The 25,041-nt window shown below is 49.8% G+C and overlaps 1 protein-coding gene and 2 non-coding genes across 4 annotated transcripts in view; 1 reads left to right on the top strand and 2 right to left on the bottom strand.

The window, feature by feature from the left end:
* Positions 1 to 25,041, top strand: part of LOC129831702 (F-BAR and double SH3 domains protein 2-like) — a 116,977-nt gene that overhangs the window by 22,049 nt on the left and 69,887 nt on the right. For both annotated transcript variants that reach the window (XM_055895080.1, XM_055895081.1), the window contains exon 3: positions 8,899 to 8,944. In XM_055895080.1, the coding sequence (XP_055751055.1) occupies positions 8,899 to 8,944 (46 nt within the window). The remainder of the gene's footprint in view (positions 1 to 8,898; positions 8,945 to 25,041) is intronic.
* Positions 5,038 to 5,111, bottom strand: trnat-agu (transfer RNA threonine (anticodon AGU)). Its single transcript has one exon. It is a non-coding gene; the product is annotated as a tRNA-Thr (tRNA).
* trnam-cau (transfer RNA methionine (anticodon CAU)) lies at positions 5,460 to 5,532 on the bottom strand. Its single transcript has one exon. It is a non-coding gene; the product is annotated as a tRNA-Met (tRNA).

Consider the following 25,041-nt stretch of genomic DNA (forward strand, 5'->3'; position numbering starts at 1 on the left):
CTTGACTGGCTGCTCACCACTTGGCATGGCAACTGCTTGGTTTCCGACCGCAAGGCGCTAAAGAGGATAGCACGTAAGGCACAGTTCATTACTGGGGCAGAGCTCCCTGCCATCCAGGACCTCTATACCAGGCGGTGTCAGAGGAAAGCTTTAAAAATTGTCGAAGACTCCAGCCACCCAAGTCATAAAATGTTCTCTTTGCTACTACAAGGCAAGCGGTACCAATGCACCAAGTATGGAACCAACAGTACCCTGAACAGCTTCTAATCCCAAGCCATAAGACTTTCACGTTTTCATAAATTCTTAGAACGTTTGGGAATGACTTATGTGCTAAGGAATTAATGAAAATTCTATAGCAATATAGAGTAGTAAAGCGGCCGTGTGTTTGGACAATTAATTTACATTGCAGTAAATTAAACCTAATAAAAACATGTCTCGTCCAGGACCGGAGTCTACTGTACACAGACCGTGCACCATAGAACTACAGTAGGCCTTTATGCAAACAAGCCATTTGTCACACAGACCTGCCATCATTCACTTTGACCTAGACTGTGTGTTTACAGGAAGTAGGACCTGCCATTATTCACTTTGAACTGGACTGTGTGTTTACAGGAAGTAGGACCTGCCATCATTCACTTTGAACTGGACTGTGTGTTTACAGGCAGTAGGACCTGCCATCGTTCACTTTGACCTGGACTGTGTGTTTACAGGCAATAGGACCTGTCATCATTCACTATGAACTGGACTCTGTGTTTACAGGCAGTAGGACCTGCCATCATTCACTTTGAACTGGACTGTGTGTTTACAGGCAGTAGGACCTGTCATCATTCACTTTGACCTGGACTGTGTGTTTACAGGAAGTAGGACCTGCCATCATTGACTTTGAACTGGACTGTGTGTTTACAGGCAGTAGGACCTGTCATCATTCACTTTGACCTGGACTGTGTGTTTACAGGAAGTAGGACCTGCCATCATTCACTTTGAACTGGACTGTGTGTTTACAGGCAGTAGGACCTGTCATCATTCACTTTGACCTGGACTGTGTGTTTACAGGCAGTAGGACCTGGACTGTGTGTTTACAGGCAGTAGGACTTGTCATCATTCACTTTGAACTGGACTGTGTGTTTACAGGCAGTAGGACCTGTCATCATTCACTTTGAACTGGACTGTGTGTTTACAGGAAGTAGGACCTGCCATCATTCACTTTGACCTGGACTGTGTGTTTACAGGCAGTAAGACCTGCCATCATTCACTTTGACCTGGACTGTGTGTTTACAGGAAGTTACAACAGTGTGACTTTAGATCAATAGAACAAAAAGCCACAAAATACACCCTAATGGATTTCTACAAATATGTCAATACCACAGGAGTCCTCTTACATTTGGGAACTTTACAGTCCAACTTGATCAAACTTTCACAAAAAGGTAGGCTCTCTGCCTCAGTTATGAACATAAACAACAACTAGATCAACAACTAGTGCTAGCCAGAGCAGGATGAGCTCAAATCTAACGAAGATAAACCCTCCCAAACTGTTTCAGCTAGTTGGCCATCAAAATTGCACTTATAAACGATGGGGAGTTGTAGCCTTCTGCAGCTTGCCTGCAACGAAGCACCCAAGCTAACTGGCTAATGTTGGCTAGCTTGCTTGCTAGCTACTCACAAAAACCTTACTCTGACCATTTAACTCACACTAGCAGAGTTGTTTAGCTAGTCTGTTTACATGTTATCTAGAGAGTTCGTGACTAACTATTGTTTTTTTTTGTTGCCTACATTTATGGTCATATTCAGCCATTGTTGTGTTATTCTGCGCTGTTGCACACTCAGACGAGAGTGCTCTGAAATCATAGTAGATAGCCAGAGTGAATTTGTGAACGCAAGAGATATGCTAATTGATTAACAGTCGTTTAAGTTCTTGCTAGCTGACCGAAGGACACGTGCATCTCTAGCTATGTATAGCCCTCTTTGGACTCAGACATTTTTTGCATCATTGGGATGAAGCTAATATGATCTCATGCATTTCTGATTCAGATTTCATATGTCGTCCTCTCTTGAGAACATTCGTTTTCACTGCTTTGTCAAAAAATTATATTACTGAAAGAACAAACACGGTCTACAATACAGCCACAGATCATTAAATAACACAGCCACAGATCATTAAATAACACAACCACAGATCATTAAATAACACAGCCACAGATCATTAAATAACACAGCCACAGATCATTAAATAACACAGCCACCCAGCACACCTAACTGCAAGCCTGTGAATGCTAGTTATGTGATATTGTCTGCAGGATTCAAACTGACATTCTGTCCTCAGTGAAACCAGTCATATTAAATAATATTTCATATTTAACCAGGTGTAAATGAGTCATTGGGGAATGTGTGCGCACACGTGCGAGTGAGATCTTATCATTGGTTGCTCTTGTTTACCTACAGCAGAGCCAACCATGGCAGTGTTACCATGGAGGCATGAGAGGCTTAGACATGTCCAAAGATCATGTGTGTGTGCATACCAAGCTTTTTCCTGTCTCTCTCTCTCTCTCTGTATGTGTTGTGTGTGTGTGTGTGTGTGTGTGTGCGAGAGCTGAGAGAGAGCTTGTCCCCCCCATCCTTCTTATCTTCCTACCCTCTTATCTGTTGTCATGGGGACAAGGTGAGCTCTGTGGTGGAGTCTAGGTGATAGGCTAGGTGATGTTGTTGTTTTGCCATTGGTAGTACGTTTGTTTAGTCTGGTCTGGATGTGGGTTTCTCTGTGCCCTTGGATAAATGACCAGTGTGTCCTCTTCATGACCCCCTAGCGCCCCTCTTCATGACCTCCTAGCGCCCCTCTTCATGACCTCCTAGCGCCCCTCTTCATGACCCCCTAGTGCCCCTCTTTATGACCCCCTAGTGCCCCTCTTCATGACCCCCTAGTGCCCCTCTTCATGACCCCCTAGTGCCCCTCTTCATGACCCCCTAGTGCCCCTCTTCATGACCCCCTAGTGCCCCTCTTCATGACCCCCTAGTGCCCCTCTTCATGACCCCCTAGCGCCCCTCTTCATGACCCCCTAGCGCCCCTCTTCATGACCCCCTAGCGCCCCTCTTCATGACCCCCTAGCGCCCCTCTTCATGACCCCCTAGCGCCCCTCTTCATGACCCCCTAGCGCCCCTCTTCATGACCTCCTAGTGCCCCTCTTCATGACCCCCTAGCGCCCATCTTCATGACCCCCTAGTGCCCCTCTTCATGACCCCCTAGCGCCCCTCTTCATGACCCCCTAGTGCCCCTCTTCATGACCTCCTAGCGCCCCTCTTCATGCCCCCCTAGTGCCCCTCTTCATGACCCCCTAGTGCCCCTCTTCATGACCCCCTAGTGCCCCTCTTCATGACCTCCTAGTGCCCCTCTTCATGACCTCTTAGTGCCCCTCTTCATGACCCCCTAGTGCCCCTCTTCATGACCTCCTAGCGCCCCTCTTTATGACCCCCTAGCGCCCCTCTTCATGACCCCCTAGTGCCCCTCTTCATGACCTCCTAGTGCCCCTCTTCATGACCCCCTAGTGCCCCTCTTCATGATCCCCTAGTGCTCCTCTTCATGGCCTCCTAGGTCATCGCTGCCCGCACCCGCCTGCCCGTCCAGCATCACTACTCTGGACGGTTCTGACTTAGAATATGTGGACAACTACAAATACCTAGGTGTCTGGTTAGACTGTAAACTCTCCTTCCAGACTCACATTAACCATCTCCAATCCAAAATTAAATCTAGAATTGGCTTCCTATTTCGCAACAAAGCATCCTTCACTCTTTCTGCCAAACATACCCTCATAAAACTGACCATCCTAACGATCCTTGACTTTGGCAATGTCATTTACAAAATAGCCTCCAACACTCTACTCAACAAATTGGATGCAGTCTATGACAGTGCCATCCGTTTTGCCACCAAAGCCCCATATACTACCCACCACTGCGACCTGTATGCTCTCGTTGGCTGGCCCTCGCTTCATATTCGTCGCCAAACCCACTGGCTCCAGGTCGTCTATAAGTCTTTGCTAGGTAAAGCCCCGCCTTATCTAAGCTCACTGGTCACCATAGCAGCACCCACCCGTAGTAGGCACTCCAGCAGGTATATCTCACTGGTCGCCCCCAAAGCCAATTCCTCCTTCGGCCGCCTTTCCTTCCAGTTCTCTGCTGCCAATGACTGGAACGAACTGCAAAAATCACTGAAGCTGGATTCATATCTCCCTCACTAACTTTAAGCACCAGCTGTCAGAGCAGCTCACAGATCACTGCACCTGTACATATCCCATCTGTAAATAGCCCATCCAACTACTTCATCCCCCATACTGTTATTTATTTTATTTATTTTGCTCCTTTCCACCCCCTGTATCTCTACTTGCACATTCATCTTCTGCACATCTATCACTCCAGTGTTTAATTGCTATATTGTAATTATCTCACCACTTCGGCCTGTTTATTGCCTTAACTCCCTTATCCTACCTCATTTGCACACACTGTGTATAGACCTTTTCTATTGTATTATTGACTGTATGTTTAGGTTATTCCATGTGTAACTATGTGTTGATGTTTGTATCGCACTGCTTTGCTTTATCTTGGCCAGGTCGCAGTTGTAAATGAGAACTTGTTCTCAACTGGCCTACCTGGTTAAATAAAGTTGAGAAAATATATTTATATATATATAAATAAACATTTAATAGACATATTGTTAACGTTATAGGTGTTTAATAAAGTAGTGATATTGATCTAAAAAAAATTAACAACAGAAAATCATTAACATATGCCTTATATGATCTATTAATCAATTTTAAATGAAAGTGTTACCAGATTGTGTTATGATGAAAGGTAAGACAGTTCCACCAAGTTCATATGGTAGGTTATTTATAAGTTTCCAGTCCAGACTCTATGGGCATGTCATTAATTGAAAGGACCATTGAACAGCAGGAAATAGCCCAGTTTGTGTCTTAACCTTTTAGGCTACCCTTTGAAGGTGGAATGTGATCTGTTCTCAAGCCTTTGGTGAAACCACATGCTGCCAACGGCAAAAGGCACTGCTGAGATTTGAACTCAGGATCTCCTGTTTACTAGACAGGCGCTTTAACCAACTAAGCCACAGCACCAGGTGATTTCTCTAGCTGCATTGGAGTGTTTTGTTTTAATCGTTCAGAGGTCCCATTGACAGGTGACTCAGTTGTTTGTAATGCAGTCTCCGGATTTCAGCATACTCCTCCTAAACAGGATATTCAAAGTGGAGAGGTGGGAAGTCTTTGAGCCCTTCTTTTACAGACTTAAACTATAAATTCAAACTAGCCTACAAACTGAAACTCAAACAGTTACAGTAGATTATATTGTTGTTGTTAAGGTTAATTGAGTTTGTATTTTCATATTTTTTTTTTTCAGCCTAAGTGATCGAAGTTGAGTTAATTTTACATTTGTTGAGGCTTTGAGTTTGTCGTAGTAAAACAGTCTGCCCCCTGTGAGGATCGAACTCACGACCTTCAGATTATGAGACTGACGCGCTGCCTACTGCGCCAAAGAGGCCTGGAGGAGATTCGAAGCATGTGTCTCTTTCCATGACATAGGGAGCTTGTGTCTGTTTCCGTGTGTCAGGTTTCTGGGGTAGATGGTGGAGGTGGGGTTAAACTCTGATCCCTGATTGGCTGATGTTGCTTCAACCAGAGGCTCTAGTTCAGAGCACAGCTTTAGACCAGAGATGCCTAATCTGTCTGTATGTTTTTTCAACTGTTGGTCTGTCTGTCAGTCTGTGTCATTCTATGTAAAGAAGGAACACTGGTGCAGTCAGGAGAGAGAGAATATAGTGGTTTGTGTGTGTGTGACGCAGTCCCATTCTGGACACAGAGAAGAGAGTGTTTTGTGGTGTGTGTGTGTGTGTGTGTGTGACGCAGTCCCATTCTGGACATAGAGAAGAGAGTGGATTTCTCTCTCTTAACAGTGACTAGGGAACCTGTGGAATTTGTACTATTTGATTGGGATTTAAACGCAGAATGTTTACGGCTCAGTTTCTCAGGCGTGCACACACACACATGCACGCACGCGCACGCACACACACGCGCACGCACGCACGCACACACACAGTAAAGAGCTTGATGAGGTCTCTTCCTGTCTAGGCTGTAATTAGTGTTTGAGGGGATTGTGGGTAGCCTAATTATGCTCTCTAAGTGTCGCCTTCCTCCTCCCATCTATCCATCCATCTCTCCCTCTGTCTACAGACCCCCTGACTGCAATCATTGTGTCTGTCTGTCCTCCTGTTTGAGACCCCGAAACAGAGATTGTTCTGGGGTCTCAGCCCTAGTAGTGGGTCAAGTTGAGAGGGGGAAGGGTGGGAGGTTATCTGTTTCTGAGAGTTTGAGGCGGAAGCTAAGCTCATAACATGACTGTGCTGGTTTAACTGTCCTGGGAAAGAGTGTGTGTGGGTGGACAAGCCGGCCCAGGGGACCTGACTCAGAAACAGATCAGCTTTCACTGCGGAGAGGATGAACGCACCCTGTATGGATGTTAGTTGTGTGTTTGCTATGTTTAACCTGATGTGTCCAAACATGTCTCATGGCATAAAGCAGATTTACATACAATACCAGTCAAAAGTTTGGACACACCTACTCATTACAGGGTTTTTCTTTATTTTTACTCTTTTCTACATTGTAGAATAATAGTGAAGACATCAAAACTATAAAATAACACATATGGAATCATGTAGTAACCAAAAAAGTGTTAAACAAATCAAAATATATTTTATATTTGAGATTCTTCAAAGTAGCTACCCTTTGCCTTGATGACATCATTTCAATACCATTTAAAAAAATGCAGGGGTGCGTGCTATGCCACTGCTTATACAAGTTAATTATAACTATAAGAAATCTAAGATGTGTCAAATAAATGATTTCCAGCTCAGCGCTCCAGCTATGCATTGTGTTGCTAACTTGCTAGCTAAGTGTCTAGTTGTCAGCTATGCATTGTGTTGCTAACTTGCTAGCTAAGTGGCTAGATGTCAGCTGTGCATTGTGTTGCTAACTTGCTAGCTAAGTGGCTAGATGTCAGCTATGCATTGTGTTGCTAACTTGCTAGCTAAGTGGCTAGATGTCAGCTATGCATTGTGTTGCTAACTTGCTAGCTAAGTGGCTAGATGTCAGCTATGCATTGTGTTGCTAACTTGCTAGCTAAGTGTCTAGATGTCAGCTATGCATTGTGTTGCTAACTTGCTAGCTAGGTGGCTAGATGTCAGCTATGCATTGTGTTGCTAACTTGCTAGCTAAGTGTCTAGATGTCAGCTATGCATTGTGTTGCTAACTTGCTAGCTAAGTGGCTAGATGTCAGCTATGCATTGTGTTGCTAACTTGCTAGCTAAGTGGCTAGATGTCATGATCAAGCATCTTGGTTACAGCAGAAACATTGAATCCCCTCCAGGATCAAGATTCCTAAATTTGTTTTGTGCGAGAGAATATATATATATATTTTTCAGGTATTACTGTATATCCTGGTATTGGTACAGAAACGGTATGAAAACCTGAATACCGCCCAACCTGAGTGAGTGAGTCACATACAGGGCAATGTGATGTGGAGATACTGGACAGGTGGTGACTGAGGATCTTTCTCATCTAGTATGTAATGCTAGGCCTATCTATGTTAGGCATATCTATGTTAGCCCTAGCATTACATACTAGATGTATATCTATGTTATACATTTAGTATGTATGCATTCCTCTGCTGTGATAGGGGCTCCACTGTCCCGCTGGCGGATGTATGGGGGCTGGATGGGGGGGGGGCGAGAGGGACAGAAATTCCTGCCTTGCGTAACCCTGGGGTCGCTGAGTCCACTCTCTCTCTCCTTCCTCTCTCTTTATCTCACTTTCTCCCTCTCTTCCTGCATTCCTTCTCTCCATCTCCTGGCAATGGACCAAACAAACAGAAATCCCCTCCAGAAAACTAAGTGATAGTTGAGTGTTCTTCCTCCTGCTCTGCCAGGAACATGACAGCATTGTCTGATGTCCACATGACGTAGAAGACAAAAAACACAATGATGTTGAGTTGAAAACATTGCTTTGGTTGTCCTTTTTAAAGAGTGTTTTTGAAACTTTGATTTAGATGGTCTATAAAGTAGTGTTTGACGGGAACAGTTCAGAGTGACTCTGTTGCTAGGTAGAATGTACCAGTGAGATTCCCATGCTTCCTTTCTCCAGTTATTTAGCCTGGTAGTGTCTCACTAGGAGGTGTGTTCTAGCCTGGTAGTGTCTTACTAGGAGGTGTGTTCTAGCCTGGTAGTGTCGGAGGTGTGTTCTAGCCTGGTAGTGTCTCACTAGGAGGTGTGTTCTAGCCTGGTAGTGTCTCACTGGGAGGTATGTTCTAGCCTGGTAGTGTCTTACTAGGAGGTGTGTTCTAGCCTGGTAGTGTCTCACTGGGAGGTGTGTTCTAGCCTGGTAGTATCTCACTGGGATGTATGCTCTAGCCTGGTAGTGTCTCACTGGGAGGTATGCTCTAGCCTGGTAGTGTCTCACTGGGAGGTATGCTCTAGCCTGGTAGTGTCTCACTGGGAGGTATGTTATAGCCTGGTAGTGTCTCACTGGGAGGTATGTTATAGCCTGGTAGTGTCTCACTGGGAGGTGTGTTCTAGCCTGGTAGTGTCTCACTAGGAAGTATGTTCTAGCCTGGTAGTGTCTCACTGGGAGGTGTGTTCTAGCCTGGTAGTGTCTCACTGGGAGGTGTGTTCTAGCCTGGTAGTGTCTCACTGGGAGGTGTGTTCTAGCCTGGTTTACTGCTGTGTCACTGCTCCATCAACGGTTGATCTCCTTTTGTCAGTCAACTATAACATCTTTCTCTCTCAATTCAATTTAAGGGCTTTATTGGCAAGGAAACATATTTGAACATCTCTCTCTCTCTCCTCTCTCTCTCTAGGACATACAGTTTGAAGAAGGGCCAGTTGGAGAGGGACTATGCCCAGGTAAGAGCCTGTGTAGTTCAACCTGAGTTTTTTTTTTTCCTCTGTCAGGAGCCATGTCCCTGGAGAAGGGGCTTCTAGCCAGGCTGGACCTTAACTCTCTATCTGACCCTAGGAGTGGTGTGGAGTAGAGTGGCTTCTAGCTAGGCTGGACCTTAACTCTCTATCTGACCCTAGGAGTGGTGTAGAGTGATGTAGAGTGGCTTCTAGCCAGGCTTGACCTTAACTCTCAATATCTGACCCTAGGAGTGGTGTANTAGCTAGCTACAGTTTCAGCTATTACACGTTTCTAATTTTGTCAGAAAGTTAAATTGTACTGTTAGCTAGCTAGCTAACATTAACTGGCTCGCTAGCTAACATTACATGTATGATCTTATTATTCGTATCTCAGAGCCATTTGCTTTGCTAGTTAGAGCCTAATGTTTAGCTAGCTAACATTGAACCTGGTTGGTTAGTTACCGGCAGATTCATGCAGGGTAGTAACACCATGTGTTGGGATTATGGTTCATTGTTTACCTAGCTAGCTAGCTAGCTACATGTCTTAACAAAAGACTACACTATGCAAGTAACTATTTCAATAGAATGTTAATGATGTCACTGCGACATCTGTTGATAGACGTAGCTGGTAAATTCACTCTGGCCATCTACTCCGATAGACACCCGTTGAATATGGCCGTAAACGTTGACAAAAAAAACGTAAATTGTTGCCAGCAGCACAGTTGCAGTCACCAAAGCTCTGAATGACATAAAAACAGCCTACCCAGCTCTGCTAGGGTGAGTAAAATGGTCAGTGAGCTGTTCTCTCATTTGTATCTGGAAGTAGCTAGCAAGCTAGCCAACGTTAGCTTGGGTGCTTGACTGCTTCTGTTGGGACAGAATGCTTAGACCAACCCTTAAAGAGATGGGTGGGGCTAGAGCTCTCCAGTAGGCACCAAATTCAAAGGCCATTTTCTCAAAAGTGGGGTTACAAGTCTATCAACTTTCAAAGCAGAATTACTTTCCCATTGTTCCTCAAATGCAGTGTATTATATACCATTTTGTAGCTCTGAGTCTCCACTATAATCCAATGTAAGAAACACCATTTCACTGTTTGCTACATAAGCCCGAATCAAGGCGGTCGGTCGGCCCGAATCAAGTCGGTCGGTCCAAATCAAGGCGGTCGGTCGGTTCGAATCAAGGCGGTCGGTCGGTCAGAATCAAGGCGGTCAGTCGGTCAGAATCAAGGCGGTCGATCGGTCAGAATCAAGGCGGTCGGTCAGAATCAAGGCGGTCGGTCGGTCAGAAGGAGGGAGAGTGAAGTAGAGGAAGGAAGAGGGGGGAGAGAGTGTGAGGGAGAGAGTGCGAGGGAGAGAGTGCGAGGGAGAGAGTGCGAGGGAGAGAGTGTGAGGGAGAGAGTGCGAGGGAGAGAGTGCGAGGGAGAGAGTGTGAGGGAGAGAGTGTGAGGGAGAGAGTGCGAGGGAGAGAGTGCGAGGGAGAGAGTGCGAGGGAGAGAGTGCGAGGGAGAGAGTGTGAGGGAGAGAGTGCGAGGGAGAGAGTGCGAGGGAGAGAGTGCGAGGGAGAGAGTGCGAGGGAGAGAGTGCGAGGGAGAGAGTGCGAGGGAGAGAGTGCGAGGGAGAGAGTGCGAGGGAGAGAGTGCGAGGGAGAGAGTGCGAGGGAGAGAGTGCGAGGGAGAGAGTGCGAGGGAGAGAGTGCGAGGGAGAGAGTGCGAGGGAGAGAGTGCGAGGGAGAGAGTGCGAGGGAGAGAGTGCGAGGGAGAGAGTGCGAGGGAGAGAGTGCGAGGGAGAGAGTGCGAGGGAGAGAGTGCGAGGGAGAGAGTGCGAGGGAGAGAGTGCGAGGGAGAGAGTGCGAGGGAGAGAGTGCGAGGGAGAGAGTGCGAGGGAGAGAGTGCGAGGGAGAGAGTGCGAGGGAGAGAGTGCGAGGGAGAGAGTGCGAGGGAGAGAGTGCGAGGGAGAGAGTGCGAGGGAGAGAGTGCGAGGGAGAGAGTGCGAGGGAGAGAGTGCGAGGGAGAGAGTGCGAGGGAGAGAGTGCGAGGGAGAGAGTGCGAGGGAGAGAGTGCGAGGGAGAGAGTGCGAGGGAGAGAGTGCGAGGGAGAGAGTGCGAGGGAGAGAGTGCGAGGGAGAGAGTGCGAGGGAGAGAGTGCGAGGGAGAGAGTGCGAGGGAGAGAGTGCGAGGGAGAGAGTGCGAGGGAGAGAGTGCGAGGGAGAGAGTGCGAGGGAGAGAGTGCGAGGGAGAGAGTGCGAGGGAGAGAGTGCGAGGGAGAGAGTGCGAGGGAGAGAGTGCGAGGGAGAGAGTGCGAGGGAGAGAGTGCGAGGGAGAGAGTGCGAGGGAGAGAGTGCGAGGGAGAGAGTGCGAGGGAGAGAGTGCGAGGGAGAGAGTGCGAGGGAGAGAGTGCGAGGGAGAGAGTGCGAGGGAGAGAGTGCGAGGGAGAGAGTGCGAGGGAGAGAGTGCGAGGGAGAGAGTGCGAGGGAGAGAGTGCGAGGGAGAGAGTGCGAGGGAGAGAGTGCGAGGGAGAGAGTGCGAGGGAGAGAGTGCGAGGGAGAGAGTGCGAGGGAGAGAGTGCGAGGGAGAGAGTGCGAGGGAGAGAGTGCGAGGGAGAGAGTGCGAGGGAGAGAGTGCGAGGGAGAGAGTGCGAGGGAGAGAGTGCGAGGGAGAGAGTGCGAGGGAGAGAGTGCGAGGGAGAGAGTGCGAGGGAGAGAGTGCGAGGGAGAGAGTGCGAGGGAGAGAGTGCGAGGGAGAGAATGTGCGGGAGAGAATGTGAGGGAGGGGGAGGGAGTTCTGCCCTGTCATTTGACCTCTAATCTTTATGGTATGTCAGACATGCTCCTCTAATTATCAGCTGTCAATCAAAGTCCTCCCATGCTGTGTGTGCCTATAGCTTGGTTATACGGCTTGCGTGCTTGTGTGTGTGGGTTGGTTCTTCTATCCTTGTGTAGACTTAGGTCCCCACAAGGATAGTAAAACAAGGACAATTCTCCCTCTTGGGGACATTCCCCACGTCCTCATGAGCACAAAGGCTATTTTAAGCGTAGGGGTTAAGGTTTAGGGTTAGAATTAGGGTTAGGGGTAAAGGTCAGCGTTAAGGTTATGGTAGGGTTTAGGGTTACGTGTTAAAGTCAGCGTTATGGTAGGGTTTAGGGTTAAGGTTATGGTAGGGTTAAGGTTATGGTAAGGTTATGGTAGGGTTTAGGTTATGGTAGGCTTTAGGGTTAAGGTTATGGTGGGGTTAAGGTTATGGTAGGGTTATGGTAGGGTTAAGGTTATGGTAGGGTTAAGGTTATGGTAGGGTTAAGGTTATGGTAGGGTTTAGGTTATGGTAGGCTTTAGGGTTAAGGTTATGGTAGGGTTAAGGTTATGGTAGGGTTATGGTAAGGTTTAGGTTATGGTAAGGTTTAGGTTATGGTAGGGTTTAGGTTATGGTAGGGTTTAGGTTATGGTAGGGTTTAGGTTATGGTAGGGTTTAGGTTATGGTAGGGTTTAGGTTATGGTAAGGTTTAGGTTATGGTAAGGTTTAGGGTTTAGGTTATGGTAAGGTTTAGGTTATGGTAGGGTTAAGGTTATGGTAAGGTTATGGTAGGGTTTAGGTTATGGTAGAGTTAAGAGTTTAGGTTATGGTAGGGTTTAGGTTATGGTAGGGTTTAGGTTATGGTAAGGTTTAGGTTATGGTAAGGTTAAGGTTATGGTAGGGTTTAGGTTATGGTAGGGTTTAGGTTATGGTAAGGTTTAGGTTATGGTAAGGTTATGGTAGGGTTTAGGTTATGGTAGGGTTAAGGTTATGGTAGGGTTAAGGTTATGGTAGGGTTAAGGTTATGGTAGGGTTAAGGTTATGGTAGGGTTAAGGTTATGGTAGGGTTAAGGTTATGGTAGGGTTTAGGTTATGGTAGGGTTTAGGTTATGGTAGGGTTTAGGTTATGGTAGGGTTTAGGTTATGGTAGTTTTTAGGTTATGGTAAGGTTAAGGTTATGGTATGGTTTAGGTTATGGTAGGGTTAAGTTTATGGTAAGGTTTAGGTTATGGTAAGGTTTAGGTTATGGTAAGGTTTAGGTTATGGTAAGGTTTAGGTTATGGTAGGGTTTAGGTTATGGTAAGGTTTAGGTTATGGTAGGGTTTAGGTTATGGTAGTTTTTAGGTTATGGTAGGGTTTAGGTTATGGTAAGGTTTAGGGTTTAGGTTATGGTATGGTTAAGGGTTTAGGTTATGGTAGGGTTTAGGTTATGGTAGGGTTTAGGTTATGGTAGGGTTTAGGTTATGGTAGGGTTTAGGTTATGGTAGGGTTTAGGTTATGGTAGGGTTTAGGTTATGGTAGGGTTTAGGTTATGGTAGGGTTTAGGTTATGGGTAGGGTTTAGGTTATGGTAGGGTTAAGGTTATGGTAGGTTTATGGTAAGGTTTAGGGTTAAGGTTATGGTAGGGTTTAGAGTTAAGGTTATGGTAGGGTTTAGAGTTAAGATTATGGTAAGGTTTATGGTAAGGTTTAGGGTTAAGGTTATGGTAGGGTTAAGGTTATGGTAGGGTTTAGAGTTAAGGTTATGGTAAGGTTTAGGGTTGAAATACATTTTAGGTCCCCACGAGGATCGAAGACCAAAACATTTGTGTGTGTGTGGAGGTGTGTGTGTGTGTGTGTGTGTGTGTGGAGGCGTGTGTGTGTGTGTGTGGAGGTGTGTGTGTGTGTGTGTGTGTGTGTGTGTGTGTGTGTGTGTGTGTGTGTGTGTGTGTGTGTGTGTGTGTGTGTGGAGGTGTTTGTGTGTGTGTGGATTCGCGGTGTGTGTGGATGACAGGCCTTCCAGTGTCATTTCTCCTGATGCCACTCCTCCTGCACACACACATGGAGTAGTTCTGTGGTAGGGGCAGACTAGACTGGACTGGACTAGACAGGACTGGGCTAAACTAGACTAGACAGGACTGGGCTGAACTAGACTAGACTAGACAGGACTGGACTAGACTAGACTGGACTGGGCTAAACTAGGCTAGACAGGACAGGACTGGACTGGGCTAAACTAGACTAGACTGGACTAGACTAGACAGGACTGGACTGGGCTAAACTAGACTGGACTGGACTAGACTGGACTAGACTAGACAGGACTGGACTGGGCTAAACTAGGCTAGACAGGACAGAACTGGACTGGGCTAAACTAGACTAGACAGGACTGGACTGGGCTAAACTAGACTAGACAGGACAGGACTGGACTGGGCTAAACTAGACTAGACTAGACAAGACAGGACTGGATTGGGCTAAACTAGACAGGACAGGACTGGGCTAAACTAGACTAGACTAGACAGGACTGGACTGGGCTAAACTAGACTAGACAGGACTGGACTGGGCTAAACTAGACTAGACAGGACAGGACTGGACTGGGCTAAACTAGACTAGACAGGACTAGACTGGACTAGACAGGACTGGACTGGGCTAAACTAGACTAGACAGGACAGGACTGGACTGGGCTAAACTAGACTGGACTAGACTGGACTAGACTAGACAGGACTGGACTGGGCTAAACTAGACTAGACAGGACAGGACTGGACTGGGCTAAACTAGACCAGACAGGGCTGGACTGGGCTAAACTAGACTAGACAGGACAGGACTGGACTAGGCTATACTAGACTAGACTAGACAAGACAGGACTGGATTGGGCTAAACTAGACAGGACTGGATTGGGCTAAACTAGACAGGACAGGACTGGGCTAAACTAGACTAGACAGGACTGGACTGGGCTAAACTAGACTAGACAGGACTGGACTGGGCTAAACTAGACTAGACAGGACAGGACTGGGCTAAACTAGACTAGACAGGACTGGACTGGGCTAAACTAGACTAGACTAGACAGGACAGGACTGGGCTAAACTAGACTAGATAAGACAGGACTGGACTGGGCTAAACTAGACTAGACAGGACAGGACTGGACTGGGATAAACTAGACTAGACAGGACAGGACTGGACTGGGCTAAACTAGACAAGACAGGACTGGACTGGGCTAAACTAGACTAGACTAGACAGGACAGGACTGGACTGGGCTAAACTAGACTAGACTAGACAGGACAAGACTGGACTGGGCTAAACTAGACAGGACAGGACTGGACTGCTGAAAAGGCTGTGTGTGTGCGCAGTGTTCTGTTTAATTCATGAATTTTTCTCAATGTGTTTTATCTCGTTGGAATAGGAATTGATTACAATTCTTAATCAAATTGGGAATCATATGGACGACTGATTCCACCTCTGTGTTCAGCGATCGATGGAATCAATTCTAAATTGATTCCCATTACAAGACGTTGTGTGAGTGTGTGTGTGTTTCTGTGTAAGTGTGTGGTCATGTGTGGTCGTGTGTAGTCAGCCAGGTCACCGGGGATATAAGTCAGTATTCGACATTCATCCATGTCTGAGGACGTCGGGAGATGAGGTGGAAATCGGCCACTAGGGGCACCAGTGAGTGCTGTTACCTTCAAGTAGGTTTGGGTGTTGTGGACAGGGATGGCTGATGGCCTTAAGTCCAGCGATAGAAAGTTGTTTTTGAGAGTTTTGTTTTAAGCCAATCACAAACTGTAACTCTTAACCATTCAGAGTTAATGCCTAACCTGAACCTTAAACACTTCTAAATTTGACGTTCGAGAACCATGGATGAACGTCTAATTCTGACAAGAGACTGTGAGAGCTAGGTGTGTAGTGTGTGTGTGTGTTGTGTTTAGTGTGCGTGTAGTGTGTTGTGTGTGTTGTGTGTAGTGTGTGTGTGTGTGTATTGCAGCATCTCTCTCCTTGTCTAGAGAACAATTGTCTGTCTGGAGTCCGCACTGCAGCTTCTCAGCCCCTCCCTCTCCTCTTTTACCTTCTCTCCTCCTCTCATCCCTCCCTTCTCATCCTCTCCACCTCTCATCCCTCCCTTCTCATCCTCTCCACCTCTCATCCCTCCCTTCTCATCCTCTCCTCCTCTCATCCCTCCCTTCTCATCCTCTCCTCCTCTCATCCTTCCCTTCTCATCCTCTCCTCCTCTCATCCTTCCCTTCTCATCCTCTCCTCCTCTCATCCCTCCTTTCTCATCCTCTCATCACTTCCTCCTCTCATCCCTCACTCCTCCTCTCATCCCTTCCTCCTCCCCCTCTCCTCCTCTCATCCCTCCCTTCTCATCCTCTCATCACTTCCTCCTCTCATCCCTCACTCCTCCTCTCATCCCTTCCTCCTCCCCCTCTCCTCCTCTCATCCCTCCCTTCTCATCCTCTCATCACTTCCTCCTCTCATCCCTCACTCCTCCTCTCATCCCTTCCTCCTCATCCTCTCATCCCTTCCTCCTCTCATCCCTCACTCTTCCTCCTCTCATCCCTTCCTCCTCCCCCTCTCCTCCTCTCATCCCTCCCTTCTCATCCTCTCCTACTCTCATCCCTCCCTTCTCATCCTCTCATCCTCTCATCCCTCCCTTCTCATCATCTCCTCCTCTCCTCCTCTCCTCCCCCCCTTCTCATCCTCTCCTCCTCTCATCCCTCCCTTCTCATCATCTCCTCCTCTCCTCCTCTCCTCCCCCCTTCTCATCCTCTCCTCCTCTCATCCCTCCCTTCTCATCCTCTCCTCCTCTCATCCCTCCGTTCTCCTCCTCTCATCCTCTCATCCCTCCCTTCTCATCATCTCCTCCTCTCATCCCTCCCTTCTCATCATCTCCTCCTCTCCTTCTCTCCTCCCCCCCTTCTCATCCTCTCCTCTCATCCCTCCCTTCTCATCCTCTCCTCCTCTCATTTCTCCCTTCTCATCCTCTCCTCCTCTCATCCCTCCCTTCTCATCCTCTCCTCCTCTCATCCCTCCCTTCTCAGCCTCTCCTCCTCTCATCCCTCCCTTCTCATCCACTCCTCCCCCTCTCCTCTTCTGTTCCTGGGAAAATGATGTGGAAAGGCCGGGTCATTTGCATAATTGCTATGTGTGTGAGAGATGGAGAGAGTGTGTGTGTGTGTGTGTGTGTGTGTGAGAGACAGTGTGTGTGTGTGAGAGAGAGGGGGAGGACTCTCTCACTCACTCACTCACTCTCTCTCACACACACACACACACACACACACACACACACACACACACACACACACACACACACACACACACACGGATATACCATACATACTGCTCATATTCACCTGTCAGCCAGTGTTCTTCTGCCAGCCAGCTCACTTCTACAAACACTGTGTGTGTGTGTGTGTGTGTGTGTGTGTGTGTGTGTGTGTGTGTGTGTGTGTGTGTGTGTGTGTGTGTGTGTGAGAGAGAGGGGGGGATGAGAAGGGTGTTCTAAGAGTGAAATAGAAAATGACCGGATCAGACAAAGAGAAAGAAAGATCCTGAAGGTGACTGTAGGGCTGAAGAGAGTGTCAGTGAGAGGGAGGGATGGTGACTGTAGGGCTGAAGAGTGTGTCAGTGAGAGGGAGGGGAGGGATGGTGACTGTAGGGCTGAAGAGTGTGTCAGTGAGAGAGGGATAGTGACTGTAGGGCTGAAGAGTGTGTCAGTGAGAGGGAGGGGAGGGATGGTGACTGTAGGGCTGAAGAGTGTGTCAGTGAGAGAGAGGGATGGTGACTGTAGGGCTGAAGAGTGTGTCAGTGAGAGAGAGGGATAGTGACTGTAGGGCTGAAGAGTGTGTCAGTGAGAGAGAGGGAGGGTTGGTGACTGTAGGGCTGAAGAGTGTGTCAGTGAGAGAGAGGGAGGGATGGTGACTGTAGGGCTGAAGAGTGTGTCAGTGAGAGAGAGGGATAGTGACTGTAGGGCTGAAGAGTGTGTCAGTGAGAGGGAGGGGAGGGATGGTGACTGTAGGGCTGAAGAGTGTGTCAGTGAGAGAGAGGGATGGTGACTGTAGGGCTGAAGAGTGTGTCAGTGAGAGAGAGGGAGGGATGGTGACTGTAGGGCTGAATAGTGTGTCAGTGAGAGAGAGGGATGGTGACTGTAGGGCTGAATAGTGTGTCAGTGAGAGAGAGGGATAGTGACTGTAGGGCTGAAGAGTGTGTCAGAGAGAGAGGGATGGTGACTGTAGGGCTGAAGAGTGTGTCAGTGAGAGAGAGGGATGGTGACTGTAGGGCTGAAGAGTGTGTCAGTGAGAGAGGGATGGTGACTGTAGGGCTGAAGAGTGTGTCAGTGAGAGAGAGAGAGGGATGGTGACTGTAGGGCTGAATAGTGTGTCAGTGAGAGAGAGGGATGGTGACTGTAGGGCTGAAGAGTGTGTCAGTGAGAGAGAGGGATGGTGACTGTAGGGCTGAAGAGTGTGTCAGTGAGAGAGAGAGAGGGATGGTGACTAGGGCTGAAGAGTGTGTCAGTGAGAGAGAGAGAGGGATGGTGACTGTAGGGCTGAATAGTGTGTCAGTGAGAGAGAGGGATGGTGACTGTAGGGCTGAAGAGTGTGTCAGTGAGAGAGAGGGATGGTGACTGTAGGGCTGAAGAGTGTGTCAGTGAGAGAGAGGGATAGTGACTGTAGGGCTGAAGAGTGTGTCAGTGAGAGAGAGGGATGGTGACTGTAGGGCTGAAGAGTGTGTCAGTGAGAGAGAGGGATGGTGACTGTAGGGCTGAAGAGTGTGTCAGTGAGAGAGAGGGATGGTGACTGTAGGGCTGAAGAGTGTGTCAGTGAGAGAGAGGGAGGGATAGTGACTGTAGGGCTGAAGAGTGTGTCAGTGAGAGAGAGGGATGGTGACTGTAGGGCTGAAGAGTGTGTCAGTGAGAGAGAGGGATGGTGACTGTAGGGCTGAAGAGTGTGTCAGTGAGAGAGAGGGATGGTGACTGTAGGGCTGAAGAGTGTGTCAGTGAGAGAGAGGGATGGTGACTGTAGGGCTGAAGAGTGTGTCAGTGAGAGGGAGGGATGGTGACTTTAGGGCTGAAGAGTGTGAGAGGGAGGGATGGTGACTGTAGGGCTGAAGAGTGTGTCAGTGAGAGAGAGGGATGGTGACTGTAGGGCTGAAGAGTGTGTCAGTGAGAGAGAGGGATAGTGACTGTAGGGCTGAAGAGTGTGTCAGTGAGAGGGAGGGATGGTGACTGTAGGGCTGAAGAGTGTGTCAGTGAGAGAGAGGGATGGTGACTGTAGGACTGAAGAGTGTGTCAGTGAGAGAGAGGGATGGTGACTGTAGGGCTGAAGAGTGTGTCAGTGAGAGAGAGGGAGGGATGGTGACTGTAGGGCTGAAGAGTGTGTCAGTGAGAGAGAGGGGTAGTGACTGTAGGGCTGAAGAGTGTGTCAGTGAGAGAGAGGGAGGGATGGTGACTGTAGGGCTGAAGAGTGTGTCAGTGAGAGAGAGGGATGGTGACTGTAGGGCTGAATAGTGTGTCAGTGAGAGAGAGGGATGGTGACTTTAGGGCTGAAGAGTGTGTCAGTGAGAGAGAGGGATAGTGACTGTAGGGCTGAAGAGTGTGTCAGTGAGAGAGAGGGATGGTGACTGTAGGGCTGAAGAGTGTGTCAGTGAGAGAGAGGGATAGTGACTGTAGGGCTGAAGAGTGTGTCAGTGAGAGAGAGGGAGGGATAGTGACTGTAGGGCTGAAGAGTGTGTCAGTGAGAGGGAGGGATGGTGACTGTAGGGCTGAAGAGTGTGTCAGTGAGAGAGAGGGATGGTGACTGTAGGGCTGAAGAGTGTGTCAGTGAGAGAGAGGGATAGTGACTGTAGGGCTGAAGAGTGTGTCAGTGAGAGAGAGGGAGGGTTGGTGACTGTAGGGCTGAAGAGTGTGTCAGTGAGAGGGAGGGATGGTGACTGTAGGGCTGAAGAGTGTGTCAGTGAGAGGGAGGGATGGTGACTGTAGGGCTGAAGAGTGTGTCAGTGAGAGAGAGGGAGGGATGGTGACTGTAGGGCTGAAGAGTGTGTCAGTGAGAGAGAGGGAGGGATGGTGACTGTAGGGCTGAAGAGTGTGTCAGTGAGAGGGAGGGATGGTGACTGTAGGGCTGAAGAGTGTGTCAGTGAGAGAGAGGGATGGTGACTGTAGGGCTGAAGAGTGTGTCAGTGAGAGAGAGGGATGGTGACTGTAGGGCTGAAGAGTGTGTCAGTGAGAGAGAGGGATAGTGACTGTAGGGCTGAATAGTGTGTCAGTGAGAGAGAGGGATGGTGACTGTAGGGCTGAAGAGTGTGTCAGTGAGAGAGAGGGATGGTGACTGTAGGGCTGAAGAGTGTGTCAGTGAGAGAGAGGGATAGTGACTGTAGGGCTGAAGAGTGTGTCAGTGAGAGAGAGGGAGGGATAGTGACTGTAGGGCTGAAGAGTGTGTCAGTGAGAGAGAGGGATGGTGACTTTAGGGCTGAAGAGTGTGTCAGTGAGAGGGGGGGGGTTGGTGACTGTAGGGCTGAAGAGTGTGTCAGTGAGAGGGGGAGGGTTGGTGATTGATTTGCTACACTTTCTGCTGCTCTTTCCTTTTCATCCATCCCTTTCTTTTTCAGATGTTGAGCTGACAATGTCAACACGCATCACGTCACATTCACTCTTTCTCTTCCTCTCTCCCGCTCCCTCCCTCTCTCCCTTTCTACCTCTTTCTTTCTCTCCCTCTCCGTCTCTCCCTCTCTCTGGTCTGGTCAGGATATCCTGTGGTCTGAGTGCCCTGTTATCCTCTCTGGCATGGACAATAACAGGAAGTGTGTGTGTGCCTGCCTATGCCAGTGTTTTGTCCATGCGCCGAGGCTGGAGGTGACCTCATATCCTTTAGCCCACCTCACTTCGTTGGGGTGGAGGGATGATGTGTGTGCTGCTCGGGTCCTTACAGGCTACAGTGTTTTCTGGTGTATCTGGTTCTCTCTGGTTCTAGACCAGTCCTGTCACCTGGTACTGGTCTCCCACGTATAACTCAGGGCCTGATCCTAATGGAGAGATAATCACCAGCTGACACTGTCCTGGTCTGGTGCTGACAAGACACTGTCCTGGTCTGGTGCTGACAAGACACTGTCCTGGTCTGGTGCTGACAAGACACTGTCCTGGTCTGGTGCTGACAAGACACTGTCCTGGTCTGGTGCTGACAAGACACTGTCCTGGTCTGGTGCTGACAAGACACTGTCCTGGTCTGGTGCTGACAAGACACTGTCCTGGTCTGGTGCTGACAAGACACTGTCCTGGTCTGGTGCTAACAAGACACTGTCCTGGTCTGGTGCTGACAAGACACTGTCCTGGTCTGGTGCTGACAAGACACTGTCCTGGTCTGGTGCTGTACTGACAAGACACTGTCCTGGTCTGGTGCTGTCAAGACACTGTCCTGGTCTGGTGCTGTCAAGACACTGTCCTGGTCTGGTGCTGTCAAGACACTGTCCTGGTCTGGTGCTGTCAAGACACTGTCCTGGTCTGGTGCTGACAAGACACTGTCCTGGTCTGGTGCTGACAAGACACTGTCCTGGTCTGGTGCTGTCAAGACACTGTCCTGGTCTGGTGCTGTCAAGACACTGTCCTGGTCTGGTGCTGTCAAGACACTGTCCTGGTCTGGTGCTGTCAAGACACTGTCCTGGTCTGGTGCTGTCAAGACACTGTCCTGGTCTGGTGCTGACAAGACACTGTCCTGGTCTGGTGCTGTACTGACAAGACACTGTCCTGGTCTGGTGCTGACAAGACACTGTCCTGGTCTGGTGCTGTACTGACAAGACACTGTCCTGGTCTGGTGCTGTACTGACAAGACACTGTCCTGGTCTGGTGCTGACAAGACACTGTCTTGGTTTGGTGCTCTACTGACAAGACACTGTCCTGGTCTGGTGCTGTCAAGACACTGTCCTGGTCTGGTGCTGACATGACACTGTCCTGGTCTGGTGCTGACAAGACACTGTCCTGGTCTGGTGCTGACAAGACACTGTCCTGGTCTGGTGCTGACAAGACACTGTCCTGGTCTGGTGCTGTACTGACAAGACACTGTCCTGGTCTGGTGCTGACAAGACACTGTCTTGGTCTGGTGCTCTACTGACAAGACACTGTCCTGGTCTGGTGCTGACAAGACACTGTCCTGGTCTGGTGCTGACAAGACACTGTCCTGGTCTGGTGCTGTCAAGACACTGTCCTGGTCTGGTGCTGTCAAGACACTGTCCTGGTCTGGTGCTGTCAAGACACTGTCCTGGTCTGGTGCTGTCAAGACACTGTCCTGGTCTGGTGCTGTACTGTCAAGACACTGTCCTGGTCTGGTGCTGACAAGACACTGTCCTGGTCTGGTGCTGACAAGACACTGTCCTGGTCTGGTGCTGACAAGACACTGTCCTGGTCTGGTGCTGACAAGACACTGTCCTGGTCTGGTGCTGTCAAGACACTGTCCTGGTCTGGTGCTGTCAAGACACTGTCCTGGTCTGGTGCTGTCAAGACACTGTCCTGGTCTGGTGCTGTCAAGACACTGTCCTGGTCTGGTGCTGTCAAGACACTGTCCTGGTCTGGTGCTGTCAAGACACTGTCCTGGTCTGGTGCTGACAAGACACTGTCTTGGTCTGGTGCTGTACTGACAAGACACTGTCCTCGTCTGGTGCTGACAAGACACTGTCCTGGTCTGGTGCTGACAAGACACTGTCCTGGTCTGGTGCTGACAAGACACTGTCCTGGTCTGGTGCTGTACTGACAAGACACTGTCCTCGTCTGGTGCTGACAAGACACTGTCCTGGTCTGGTGCTGTCAAGACACTGTCCTGGTCTGGTGCTGTCAAGACACTGTCCTGGTCTGGTGCTGACATGACACTGTCCTGGTCTGGTGCTGTCAAGACACTGTCCTGGCCTGGTGCTGACAAGACACTGTCCTGGTCTGGTGCTGTCAAGACACTGTCCTGGTCTGGTGCTGTCAAGACACTGACCTGGTCTGGTGCTGTCAAGACACTGTCCTGGTCTGGTGCTGTCAAGACACTGTCCTGGTCTGGTGCTGACAAGACACTGTCCTGGTCTGGTGCTGTCAAGACACTGTCCTGGTCTGGTGCTGTCAAGACACTGTCCTGGTCTGGTGCTGACAAGACACTGTCCTGGTCTGGTGCTATCAAGACACTGTCCTGGTCTGGTGCTAACAAGACACTGTCCTGGTCTGGTGCTGTCAAGACACTGTCCTGGTCTGGTGCTGTCAAGACACTGTCCTGGTCTGGTGCTGTACTGACAAGACACTGTTCTGGTCTGGTGCTGACAAGACACTGTCCTGGTCTGGTGCTGTACTGACTGAATCAAAGAGAAGCGAGACAGGACCGCATGTGTGGGTTTGGAGGCTGTAGAGAAACACAGACAGAGGATAAACTAAGCCTGTGTGTTTGTGTGTTTATTTGAGTTATTTTGAGCCTCTACTTTGAGGAAGAGGAGGAGGAGGAAGAGGGGGAAGGTAAATAGAAGATGTAAGGCCAGCAGATCACTGTATCCATTGAGAGGAGTTGAATGCCTCTTTCTCTCTGTTGCAGACACACACACCCTAACCCCCCCCAGCCCAGCCCAGTCTACCATAACCCCCCCAGCCCAGCCCAGTCTACCATAACCCCCCCCAGCCCAGGCCAGTCTACCCTAACCCCCCCCAGCCCAGTCTACCCTAACCCCCCCCCAGCCCAGCCCAGCCCAGTCTACCCTAACCCAGCCCAGCCCAGTCTACCCTAACCCCCCCAGCCCAGCCCAGACTACCCTAACCCCCCCCCAGCCCAGCCCAGTCTACCCTAACCCCCCCAGCCCAGCCCAGTCTACCCTAACCCCCCCCCAGCCCAGTCCAGTCTACCCTAACCCCCCCCCCCCCACCAGCCCAGTTTACCCTAACCCCCCCAGCCCAGCCCAGACTACCCTAACCCCCCCCCCCCAGCCCAGCCCAGTCTACCCTAACCCCCCCCAGCCCAGTCTACCCTAATCCCCTCAGCCCAGCCCAGTCTACCCTAACCCCCCCAGCCCAGCCCAGTCTACCGTAACCCCCCCCAGCCCAGCCCAGTCTACCCTGATGATGTCAGAGGCAGAGAGAGGGGGCCATTCTTTCCTTTGTCAGTTTCACCTCTCCACCCTTTCCTTCAGCACCACCCTCTCTGCTCTGACTGTTTTGGTTAGCTGGTGGTGTGTGTGTGTGTGTGTGTGTGTGTGTGTGTGTGTGTGTGTGTGTGTGTGTGTGTGTGTGTGTGTGTGTGTGTGTGTGTGTGTGTGTGTGTGTTTCTATTACAGCTGTGATGCTGTTATTTCACATATCTGTGCCATGTGTTTCCCATGGCAGGGGTTTAGGGGGGTCAGTGGGCTGTAGTCTCCCCCATGGTGGAGCGTTAGGTCGGTCAGTGGGCTGTAGTCTCCCCCATGGTGGAGTTTTAGGTCGGTCAGTGGGCTGTAGTCTCCCCCATGGTGGAGCTTTAGGGGGGTCAGTGGGCTGTAGTCTCCCCCATGGTGGAGCTTTAGGGGGGTCAGTGGGCTGTAGTCTCCCCCATGGTGGAGCTTTAGGGGGGTCAGTGGGCTGTAGTCTCCCCCATGGTGGAGCGTTAGGTCGGTCAGTGGGCTGTAGTCTCCCCCATGGTGGAGCTTTAGGTCGGTCAGTGGGCTGTAGTCTCCCCCATGGTGGAGCGTTAGGTCGGTCAGTGGGCTGTAGTCTCCCCCATGGTGGAGTTTTAGGTCGGTCAGTGGGCTGTAGTCTCCCCCATGGTGGAGCTTTAGGGGGGTCAGTGGGCTGTAGTCTCCCCCATGGTGGAGCTTTAGGGGGGTCAGTGGGCTGTAGTCTCCCCCATGGTGGAGCTTTAGGGGGGTCAGTGGGCTGTAGTCTCCCCCATGGTGGAGCTTTAGGTCGGTCAGTGGACTGTAGTTTCCCCCATGGTGGAGCTTTAGGGGGGTCAGTGGGCTGTAGTCTCCCCCATGGTGGAGTTTTAGGGGGGTCAGTGGGCTGTAGTCTCCCCCATGGTGGAGCGTTAGGTCGGTCAGTGGACTGTAGTTTCCCCCATGGTGGAGCTTTAGGGGGGTCAGTGGGCTGTAGTCTCCCCCATGGTGGAGCGTTAGGTCGGTCAGTGGGCTGTAGTCTCCCCCATGGTGGAGCGTTAGGTCGGTCAGTGGGCTGTAGTCTCCCCCATGGTGGAGCTTTAGGGGGGTCAGTGGGCTGTAGTCTCCCCCATGGTGGAGCGTTAGGTCGGTCAGTGGGCTGTAGTCTCCCCCATGGTGGAGTTTTAGGTCGGTCAGTGGGCTGTAGTCTCCCCCATGGTGGAGCTTTAGGGGGGTCAGTGGGCTGTAGTCTCCCCCATGGTGGAGCGTTAGGTCGGTCAGTG

Source organism: Salvelinus fontinalis, chromosome 33 (genome assembly GCF_029448725.1).
Source record: "Salvelinus fontinalis isolate EN_2023a chromosome 33, ASM2944872v1, whole genome shotgun sequence".
Classification (NCBI taxonomy): domain Eukaryota; kingdom Metazoa; phylum Chordata; class Actinopteri; order Salmoniformes; family Salmonidae; genus Salvelinus; species Salvelinus fontinalis.